The sequence below is a fragment of the Ictidomys tridecemlineatus genome, chromosome 8, assembly GCF_052094955.1.
Source record: "Ictidomys tridecemlineatus isolate mIctTri1 chromosome 8, mIctTri1.hap1, whole genome shotgun sequence".
NCBI classification, from domain to species: domain Eukaryota; kingdom Metazoa; phylum Chordata; class Mammalia; order Rodentia; family Sciuridae; genus Ictidomys; species Ictidomys tridecemlineatus.
In genome coordinates this window covers 86,823,635-86,835,727 of record NC_135484.1, presented here as the reverse complement: position 1 = coordinate 86,835,727, position 12,093 = coordinate 86,823,635, and the positions used below count along the sequence as shown (strand labels likewise).

Sequence of the window (12,093 nt, the reverse complement as noted above, 5' to 3'; positions counted from 1 at the left end):
GTTTCCCTTATAGCTCCTGTCAGATTAATAGACTTGGTCTCACATGAGTTATTCTTAGATTTTATGTATCCTTGTGGTCATGACATAGACAGGTAGGCTTGATGATCTGATAACAGAGTAGATTGTGAGCAGAATGGACAGTTGTCCCAGAGAAGTCCAGTTAATACAATTTATACTAGTGTATTGGGAGTTTTCTGCTCTTTTCTCAGGCTTAGTCACAGACTCTTTTTTTTCCAACATTGTATTAACTGAGTATATCCATGTCACCTTGTTAGTTTTTAAATGACATAGCAATAAAGATTAGTTAAGACATCATTTGACAAAATTTCTCAGGTGGTCTTAAACATAAAATTTTTAAAAAATGGATAATATGTCAGAGACTTTTAGATGAGCAAAGGTTTCATATGAATTAATGATCTGCTGTGGCTTCTAAGAAGCCACACATTCTAGTTGTTTGTATGGTTTCCCTTATAGCTTCCATTTGTTTATTCACATCCATGGCATGGAGAATGTGCATAAGTGGTAGATATTGAAAGTCAGCTGAAAAGGAAGATTTCTAATATTCAGAATTATCTAAATATAGACTGTGCTGTGTCATCATATCCAATGATTCCATAACACTGGCAAATTTCCTTAGAGAATGAGTATAGAAGAGAGATGTTACAGTGGTGTTTTATGAATCTCTTAATGAATTGATTAAAAGCTTCAAGGCTCCTTCCAGTTCTGAAATTAATGTAAATTGTTGATATTTCTCTAACTCAGTGAAATTTGTTTGGGACAGTAGTGTCCCTAGGCCCTGTAGGAATTTTAATTAAAGATATCTATAAGGTTAGGGGAAATAAAATGTAGATTGTAGTTCTAAATTCGAACCCTAAACATAGAATTTAAGAATATTAAATTCAAGAACAGAATATACTTTATATAGATAAGTTTAATGTAAAAAAATCTATAAGTACAATATAAACAATAATAAAGAAGAAAAGAAACTAACAAGATACTAAACAAATAAATGAGGCAGAGAGTAGAGTAATGTGCAAGATTACTTCTCACAAAGTAAGAAGTGGTTTTAAACAATATTATTTTATAAGTCAGTTGTGAAAGCACACATGGAGAAATACATCGGTAGTAGTTCTACCTGCCAATCTAGAGTAGGGAATGTAAGACAATTATTTTTATTAAGAATTCAAATGAGTAAACAGTGTGGTGATACAGTCTTTGAATTCTTTTTCTACTTGTGCAGTAGTGTATACATGATTAATGCCCAGAAGCTTTTAAGTAATTCATTATTCATGAGTTGTTACTAACAATTTTAATAAAGGTTAAATTTGCCATGATGACTTAAGCAGAGAGATGTTACAGATAAGATAGTATTCTGGGAACTGTGTGTTATTGACTAACTATTAGAAAGTTTATTCCCAATTTCAACTTCCACTGACATGATAGATGAATGCTACTCTTCCTAAAGCATTGCTCTTAATATGCCTCACAACCATCATGGTCAGATTTTTCTGCATCAGTACAGTACATATGTTCTACATATTTCCCTAGGAGTCATATCTTTGTTTTCCACTACTCACTTTGAAAATTGATGGCCTATTTAAAATACTAGCTCTAGATGGCAATTTAGGTCCTTCCATATTGTAGAAATAAATCAAATAAAGTAATAAAGATAAAATTAAAATGTAAGGATTTGTCTTCTATTACTACTTTTCACTTAGATCTGTAGGTTAGTGATATATGTCCACCATCTAAGTCCCTTTCCCACTATCCCATACTCAGTTTTCTTCTGGTAGCTTTATCAACTTCGACATGTTGGACCCCTTCCTATCTTTACTATATACCTGAAAGTAAATGCCCCTACCTTTATACTTCATATAATTCTATTCATTCCATGAGAGTCATCACTTGTGAATTTTATAGTATTTATACCTTTCATGTGGTCTTTACAATGTACCTTCACTGTGATTCCTTTATTGCAGTTTCTCTTTTTATCATTGGAAGAAAAATATATATGAGTTGTTAAGCATTGGGTAAATAAAAGTTGGCTATCCCTTATCTGAAATGCTTGGGACCAGAAGTATTTCAGAGTTTTTTGGATTTTTGGAAAATTTGCATAAACAAAATGAAATGTCTTAAGGCTGGACTCAGCAAAAGGCATCATGGTGAAGGAAAAGAAGCCCTATCAGGAGATTAATCTGTGTTACTACAGCCATGTATGAGACCCTTGGACAAATCATATGACTTTACTTTCCTTGATTTTAAAATGAGAAATGAATATAATAGATTTATGTCCCTTATAGGTGCATGATTCTATTAATATTAAAGGAAATTTCATATAGATAAATGTTATAATTTGAGATTAGTATTTTTAAAGAAAATTTTGAATAACTTTATCTAAAACCTAGAAAGTTGTATAGTTCTATAATAAGTGTTAATGCTGTTATCTACATTAACTGAACAAAGAATAGTGAAACTCATTCTAGAGATTGTTATGTCTTTTATTTAAAGAGATAGGAAATGGTGGCAAATGTAGGACTTGCAAGCTAAGTGATCATACTCTGAAGTAGCATTATGAATCACAAAATGATTGTGTAGTAAAGCTTCTGCTAATAAAAACTTTAATAATATGAATGAGATATCTGCTTAAAGTGAATTTAAGGAAATTATATTTTATAAAATTGTTTACTAAAGTAGACCTATGTTTTTGCTTCTCAGAAAATGTTTCTTAGTAAATGATAGATTGCCCAATTTTATGTACTCAGAGTTGACTGCATTCTTCACTTATTAAAAGGTAAATTCCCTATGTGATATTTTAGTAGGAGGACAATTCAAAGTAGAATGATTCTGTATGTATCATTTATCATGTCTGAGCTGAATGTGAAATATTAAAAGGGTATCAGTTATGTGGGGAAGATGTTGTCATCAAGATATTGACTTAGTATTACCACACTTAGTAATCCCTGCTCAAAATTCCTAACAAGATAATGGCCTTTTATTCTTAAATATTTGGCTTCAAGATGTTATGGGTTTTGTTTTTATATGAGAGATATATATCTTAAATAATTTTATCTTATTTTTCTTTGCAAGACACAACAGAATTGGTATGCTGGGGAACAAAGGTACAAATTAATAGAAAATATTTCATGAGTATGACTTGTGTTCTAAAAGGACTTGTACATGATCCTGAAGATGTTTTCATATTAGAAGGACTTGTTAGGAAGTAATAATCTATTACACAACTATTTGTTAACAAATGTGTTTAATCGAAATACATTTTGGAAATTTGTTTATAATTTTCTGAATGTTAACATTGGTGATATACAGTGTCTTACCACAAAAAAAGAGCAATCCACAGATATGCTTTGCTGTAGAAACTAAGTGGACTTCAGAGTAGCCATGAGACAGAGTTTTAGGATGAGCACAGGATACTGCTGCTCCTTTTTTGATAAATCCAGGTTAAAAGCCATTGCATTGCCTTGTTGCTACAGATACTATAATGAGGGGAAATAGGAAAATTGTTCTTAGCTTGAAATTATTAAATGTTTGATTTTTGAAATGCTGGGTTATACAATGTGGCAAAGAAAAGAGATTTAACACTTCAGCTGTCTCTTCCTTTTTTTAGTAGCTAAGCCCATTTATAATCTTCCTCCTCAGTTAAAACTGAGTAGCAATCTTGTCAGCTTTTATAATATGGCAGTATTGGGCAGCCCTAGCTATGGACAGGATTTAATAGCTGGAAGTAGTAGTTTTTAGAAACAGGCTTTGTTCCTCAATTTAATGGTGATAATTTAGGTTTAAATATTTAGTAAAATGGAGTAAAACACAACACTTAGTTATTTAAATTTTTTTTAAATTTCAAGTCTGTGTGTACCCATCACATTGTAGGTTTTTTTTTAACACACATAATGTCAATATATAAGTTAAATTTTCTTAATTCCTATCACATTGTAGGGTTTTTTTTAACACACATAATGTCAATATATAAGTTAAATTTTCTTAATTCCTGAGTCTGTATTTTTGGATATTATTACTCATCCTATGACAAGGAAAACAAATACTTTCTCTCTGAAATTTTAGAATTATCCTTTTCATTAGAAAATCATTCAAGGAATTTTTATAAAAATTTATGTATTTATGGATATTTAGCTCTAAAAGATTAAGTAGTTATTACTCTGTGGAATTTTATAGAGATTCCTTTTATCTATATAGAATGGTACTTTGGTATATTCTTGAATATTTAAAAAAATAAAAGATTAATTTTTTATTTTTATATTTATGAATGAAGTAGAGTATTATCTGAGTTCAGTATTTATAGCTCTCACTAATATATGTAGTTTAAACTTGGATTACTTTGAAGACACAAGGGAGTAATCTACAAAATTGCCTTTGCTACACACGGATGAATTCGTTACTGTCTTAGCAAGATTTAAGATGGACAAGTATAAGCTTTTAAAGTGATCAATTCTCTTGCTTTTGTGATTTGTGGGAAAAATTATCAGATGCCAACTTTAAGGGTAATTTATGTTTGAATTGTTGAAATTCTTATAGAGTAGCCTGCTCAGTTCATATTAGTAAGGTTCAGGTCATAGACATTCTTCACTCCTACTGTGACCCATTATAGGAACAAAGCAGCAGACTGTCTGTCTTTAGTGCATGAGCCTATCACTCTGGTAAAAAGTACATTATATATAATGTCCAGATTTATGCTCACATGTATGTGCAGATGTGCAAAACAGATATTCATCAGATATTCATGTACTTAACCTTTATTCTGTATAGTGCACTCTATTTTCTATTTATCCCTACCCACCACTCAGTTTTTTTTTTTTTTAACATGATACAATTTCTAGTTGTGGTTCATAAAACAGATTCCAAAATCTGCTAGTGGGACACACCTGCAGTTTGACAAAACTGTTTTAGGACATTCCCTTATTATTGCCTTATAGTTTCTCCTTATCTTACACAACTATACAAATGTGAAAAATGTGGCTGTTGTGAAAAATGGTTAATGAACACTCTTTTGAACGATGATGTAATTGGACTTAAGTAAGAAGAGAACTCTTAGAAAACAGGTGTGGACATCTAAGAGGAAAGAGATTTCACAGATTTTTGTAGTAGTTCTGGGGGTGAGAGTCAATAACTGGAAGACTACTGCATTGTTTGATTTGATTTTTTCTCTTTTTTTCAAACAATGATGGATAGTTCATATTCAGTAATATTTTAAAAGGTAATTCTAATTTGGTGGCAAAACCATTTTATAATTATTGGTGTTTGTATTTTTTTTTAAAGAGAGAGGGAGAGAGAGAGAGAATTTTAATATTTATTTTTTAGTTTTCGGCGGACACAACATGTTTGTTTTGTATGTGGTGCTGAGGATCGAACCTGGGCCGTACGCATGCCAGGAGAGTGCGCTACCGCTTGAGCCACGTCCCCAACCCGTGTTTGTATTTTTTGAAAGATCATTTTAGTCAGAAGGACCCTGTTCTAGATTCTTAGGCTACAGAAAGTGACAAGGAAGGAGTTACTCAGATTTGGAGTCTGTTTCATATTTATTTCTGTGGAAGGAGATTTAGTAATGAATTATACCAAAGTAGAATTCCAAATTTGGGTAGGAGAAAGTAATAGATGTAGTCTTTTCCTATTTGGCATCTAATATCTGAGCTTCAGTTAATTTACCAAGTGAATAAGTTTGGCCAGATTATATGTTTATTTTCAATTAAAGCCTTCTGTTAGGATTTTTACATATCTACTAAGCATAAAACTCACTCCCATAATAGGAACAATTACCACCTTTCCAAGAAAGCTGCTAGAATTCTGTTCTGGAATATTTGAGGTTTCCATATATTTGAGGTTTGTATGTGCGTGGCCACTTGATCCTCAGATTCCATTCTAGATTTGAATTTTTATAATAACACAGGTTGACAAGTAAATGAGTGGAGAAGAGAAGGAAGAAAGGAAGGCAGATGGATAGGGAAAGAAGGAAGTTTCAGCAGTTTAAGTATCAGCTGAAAAGAATTGCTTACTTTGTTATTACAAACTATGCTTTCCTTGGAATTTTTTATTTATTTTTTTAGGTGTAGTTGGACATAATACCTTTATTTTTTAAATTTATTTTTACGTGATGCTTTGTATCGAACCCAGGGCCTCACCTCTGCTAGGCAAGCACTGTACCCACTGAGCCACAACACCAGCCCTGGAATTTTTGTATTTGTTTGTTTGTTTGTTTGTTTTTGTGGTGCTGGGGATTGAACCCGGGATCTCTCACATGCAAAACTATAGCAGATGAGTTTTAACCTATACTGGATGTTTAAAATTAAAGGAATAGATACTGTGAAAATTATATATAGTTACAGGTTAGTTTTTTTGTTTGTTTTTTTTTGTTTGTTTGTTTGTTTGTTTTTTAAAGAAGGGTGTTAAAGAATAGATATCTGTGTGGTGCATACCTGTAACCACAGCTGTCTTGAGAGGCTGGAGAATCACAAGTTTGAAGCCAGACTAGGCAACTTAGTGAGATACTATCTAAAATAAAAAGGTCTGTAGCTCAGTGGTAAAGCACCCATGAGCTCAATCCCCAGTGTCAAATATGTGTGTGTGTGTGCACATGGCATGCACAGACAGCACCCCAAACAATTAAGTTCTGAATTCTTTATATAGTGAATAATAGAAATGATCTTATAGGAATGGTTTGAGAATTGAATGAGTAAATGAATTAATGTTTTGTTTTCTTGTATTGATTTCGGAACTGAGAACCTAGTAGTTGTGGTGCTTTTCATCATGTCCTATATGACATTTTTTTTTAGAAAAAGAAAGAGTTTGGAATATATAATTAAAACTTAAGCTTCTGAGAACTAGAATAATATTATATTGAAAAAGTAACTAATTATATAGACTCAGGAAGAAAGTATATCAATAACATTTCATTGGGCTTTTCATGATATATTGGTGATTCCAGTAGTATGAATGATGGGATTCCTATTGTGTTCATGGAGACTCCAAGGTCTCCCCCAATCTCAGCTAACTGGAGTGCTAGGAAAGAGTAAGAGTAGCTAGGAAATAATATGAAATGCATTTGTTCAAAATATGCAGTTACACATTAGGGGTGTAATGTTAAGAACAGTTATATTAAGAGTTAAGTTTGTATATCCACTATTTTGGGGTCATAATGTATAAGAACTATCATTCAAATTTAAAAACCATGTTTAAGATGTAGCTCAGTGATAGAGCATTTGCCTAGCATGTGTAAGGCCCTGGGTTCAGTCCCCAGCACCACAAAAAAAGAAAAAAAATACCATGTCTATTTTTTTAATATTTATTTTTTATTTATAATCGTACAGAATACCTTTATTTTATTTATTTATTTTTATGTGGTGCTGAGAACTGAACCCAGGGCCTCACACGTGCTAGGCAAGCGCTCTACCACTAAGCCACAACCCCAGACCCATATTTGTTTTTTGAGAAGTACTCAATTTAATGTCCTCAATTTAATGCATTAAGCTTCATTCACTGTGTTCATATGCTTTGTTATATTAACTGTACCAAAAACTTGCATAATAAGTTGGAATTAAAAGGTTTGTTTGATTTGTTTAAGAAAAATTAATAAATCTAATTGTTTACTTCAAAAGCTGCAGAAGAAAGAAGATCAACAATTGGAGCCTAAAAAAACTACCAGCCCTAAAAAAGCTGCAGAGCCCACTGTTGATCTTTTAGGACTTGGTAAGTAATAAACAGTGAAAGCCACAATTAGAATATAAAATAATTGAAATCTTTATTTGAAATGAATATAATGGTGTTATCTTAAGTATACCAAAAGTTACCTGTTAACTGAATTTGAAAATGGTAGGATTAGTTTGCCAAATTCTACAGAAAGGAAATCTTTAATAAGGGAGCCAATGTCTGTCAGTACTATCTTCACTGAAACATAAGTAATGAGTTCCTTGGGGGACAAAGAGATATCAAAGTAATCATCAAAGGCTTGGTAGATGTGACATTTCAACATTTAAAATAAGGAATAGGTTCTTTTTTCTTTCTTCTTCCTTTCTCTACCCCTCACCCTTATCTTCCTTTCCTTCTCCTTTTGCCCTATACTCTCCCACCCCCTTCAATTATTTTAGTTTGGTGGTTGTGAGGGTTCTACCTTAGTGAAAATATTTCTGGGATAGCTATATTGTAAAATATTCAGGTTAAAACTTTAGTTTTATTTAACCTAAGCAATGTATTTTATATCCCAATCTAATGGTTACTTTCATATTATATATCTGATGACAATGAGAAGTACTCAATTTAATGTCCTGTTTATTTTAATGGCTAACATATATATATTGGTGTACATGTTGATAAATGTTGTAAACAGACTTTCATTCGAGATGTGCTTATACTATGCTCATCTGCGAATATTGTCAGCCTTTTTTTTTTACAGTTTTATTCCTCCTAAAAGAATTGGTTTGATAAATGGTTATTTCTAGTACTATCTGAGTTTTAGAGCAGTACTTAATTTAAAAAGCATTTGTTTAGTTTTGAGAAAGACTGACAAGTAAAGGAAAAGAATGAAAGCCATTTGAACAGTAAAGTTAAATTTCACGCAGCACTTTTCAAAAAAACTTATCTTGAGTCTTATTGAGTCAATTGTTTTCTCTTTTAAGAATTACAGTTGAGTGTTTTATTCATTTCTTAGGAATCTGGTATATCATACAAACATACTCCCTGGAGGTCAAATTCTTTTATGATAGTGGAAAAATAACTGTAATCTTAAAACTAAGGCTTCACTCCAGTCCAAGAGTTCTAAATATAATTGTGTTGAATTCTAGTTCTCATAATTTCTGTATTTTATTTTCTTTGCTGTAAATGAGAAAAGGAAATAAAAAAAAATTTATTACCAAAGTAAAAAAAAATATCTTACTGTATGAATCTTTGTTCTCAATGCAACATTTTATTTCCAGTCTAAGTGCCTAAATTATTAGTTTGGAACTTAGAAATATTAGATATAGACTAGATCTGATTACAGATTCATTAACTAGTTCAGCAAATATTGAGTGTCTCCCATATGTCCATGCTCCTTGTAGACACAAGGGAGATAATTCTGAAAGAAGATAGTAATAACCTCTATCTTCTGGGAGCTTTCATTCTATCTGGAGAGACAGTGAATAAGTAAGTAGCATACGTTGTAGGTCTTATATGGTAAGTGCTATAGATAAAATAAAAATGGGTATTGTGATTTTAAATAGGATTGACAAGATGAAGCTTATGGATATCTGGGTTTGTGGGCAAGAGCATTCCAGATAGGAGAACAGCAAGTATGCAAAACCTCTTCAGTAGCAGCCTATTTGAAGTGTCTAAAGACCAGCAAGGACAACCATATAGCTAGAGTGAAATGATCTGGGAGATTAATGACAGAGGAGGTATGGAAGGTAAGGAGTGAGGAAAGGGGCAGACTGTGACAAGACTTCGGCTTTTACTTTAAGTGACCTAAAATACATTGGAGAGGATTACAAAGATTTAATAAGCTGATTTTAGTATCTAAAGAATTATTGCCCTAGTCCTCATATAATTTCTGTAACAAAGCAAGGCTGTAAGCAGGAAGAAGTGTTGCAATATTACAAGAAGAGATGATGGCTTATACTAGATGGTGGTATTTGAGGTGGTAAGATGTACTAATCAGATTTTGGATATATACTGAAGATAGATTCACTAAGATTTGCTGACTAATTCAATGTGGAAAATGAGAGGAAAGGGGAGCTAGGGATGGTACTCAGTGTTTTCCATCTGAGAAGTCAGAAGAATCAAGTTACCATTTACTTTGGTGGGAAAGTCTGTAGGAAGTTTGGATGGAAGATTAGGAGTTTTACTTGGGTCATAATAAATTTAAAATTCTAATTTCTTAGGCCAAAAAGGTTAATTTTATCATAAAGGAGATCTTAATCAGGCAGTTATATGAATTATGAGTTTAGGGAGAGATCTGGGTGAAGAATATAAAGTTGGAAGTCATCAGCATGTAAATGTTGTTTAAAGTTAAGAAACTGGATGCATTCACTAAGGGAGTGGATACAGACTGAAGAGAAGAGGTGCTGTGCCCCATGGCTCTCAGATGTTTAGAGGATAGGAAAATACAACAAGGGTCCTGGAGAGAGAACCAGGAAGGAGTAAATAGTGAAAAAAAAAAGTACTAGTAATCTGAGATATTTCCCTTGAAAACAAAGTCAGAGTAAATTTCTATATCAGAATATGCTAGATTATACTGTGGTAACAAACTTCCTCAAAACATTGGTGGCTTGCTGTAAAGAAAGCTTATTTGTCTCTCATGTTGTGTACATCTGAAATCAGCCAATGCTCTGTTTCACATCATCTTTACTTTGGACCCATATTGACAGAGCAGCCTCTGTCTAAAGAAAGAGTTGACAAACTTTTTATATTAAGAATTGAAATAAATATTTTAGGTTTTGTGAGACATAAAATCTGTTAGAACTACTTAGCCTTTGAGATACTCATCTGTTGCTGCAATAATGCTGCCTAGTAAATAACCCCCAGATTATAACAGCTTACAACAATAAACATCTTTTATTCTCAGGGCTGTAGGTCAACTAGGGCAGCTCTGCTACAACTTTGATATTTTTCTGCCTTTCACTTTTTACAAGGCATTATATACCAACTGTTTCACCATTTCATATTGTGTCTCTGTTTTTCAAGTCCCTATAAGGATTCCCTTGTCTTCCACCACTGTGTGTCAAAGTTGGTCCATAGATTTCAGCACTCCTCTTTTGTTATCAGTTTCTGGAATAGTCAACTATTGTTGTCCATACTGCATAGCAAACAATTCCAAACCATCAATGGCTTCTATCAATTTATACATATTTCTCTCACCCCTTGGTTTGTGAATATGCTAGGCCAGCTCTTTTTTTTTTCTTTTTTTTTTATTGGTTGTTCACAACATTACAAAGCTCTTGACATGTCATATTTTATACATTAGATTGAAGTGGGTTATGAACTCCCAATTTTTACCCCAAATGCAGATTGCAGAATCACGTCAGTTACACATCCACAATTTTACATAATGCCCTATTAGTAACTGTTGTATTCTGCTACCTTTCCTATCCCCTACTATCCCCCCTCCCCTTCCCTCACATCTTCTCTCTCTACCCCATCTACTGTAATTCAGTTCTCTCCTTGTTTATTTTCCCTTTCCCCTCACAACCTCCTATATGTAATTTTGTATAGCAATGAGGGTCTCCCTTCATTTCCATGCAATTTCCCTTTTCTCTCCCTTTCCCTCCTATCTCATGTCTCTGTTTAATGTTAATCTTTTCTTCCTGCTCTTCCTCCCTGCTCTGTTCATAGTTGCTCTCATTATATCAAAGAAGACATTTGGTATTAGTTTTTTAGGGATTGGCTAGCTTCACTAAGCATAATCTGCTCTAGTGCCATCCATTTCCCTGCAAATTCTATGATTTTGTCATTTTTTGTGCTGCGTAATACTCCATGGTGTATAAATGCCACATTTTTTTTATCCATTCATCTATTGACGGGCATCTGGGTTGGTTCCACAGTCTAGTTATTGTGAATTGTGCTCCTATAAACATCGATGTGGCAGTATCCCTGTAGTATGCTCTTTTAAGGTCTTCAGGGAATAGTCCGAGAAGGGCAATAGCTGGGTCAAATGGTGGTTCCATTCCCAGCTTTCCCAGGAATCTCCATACTGCTTTCCAAATTGGCCGCACCAATTTGCAGTCCCACCAGCAGTGTACCAGTGTACCCTTTTCTCCACATCCTCGCCAGCACTTGTTATTGTTTGACTTCATAGTGGCTGCCAATCTTACTGGAGTGAGATGGTATCTTAGGGTGATTTTGATTTGCATTTCTCTGACTGCTAGAGATGATGAGCATTTTTTCATGTACTTGTTGATTGATTGTATATCCTCCTCTGAGAAGTGTCTGTTCAGGTCCTTGGCCCATTTGTTGATTGGGTTATTTGTTATCTTATTGTCTAATTTTTTGAGTTCTTTGTATACTCTGGATATTAGGGCTCTATCTGAAGTGTGAGGAGTAAAAATTTGTTCCCATGATGTAGACTCCCTGTTTACCTCTCTTATTGTTTCTCTTTCT

The 12,093-nt window shown here is 33.2% G+C and overlaps 1 protein-coding gene across 7 annotated transcripts in view; it reads left to right on the top strand.

The window, feature by feature from the left end:
• Smap1 (small ArfGAP 1) overlaps window positions 1-12,093 on the top strand; it is a 179,742-nt gene that overhangs the window by 148,673 nt on the left and 18,976 nt on the right. For 4 of the 7 annotated variants that reach the window (XM_078019784.1, XM_078019781.1, XM_078019782.1 and 1 more), the window contains 2 exons: window positions 3,088-3,119; window positions 7,623-7,713. In XM_078019784.1, the coding sequence (XP_077875910.1) occupies window positions 3,088-3,119; window positions 7,623-7,713 (123 nt within the window). The remainder of the gene's footprint in view (window positions 1-3,087; window positions 3,120-7,622; window positions 7,714-12,093) is intronic. The other 3 variants (XM_005334431.4, XM_040282907.2, XM_021732569.3) reach the window with 1 other exon arrangement.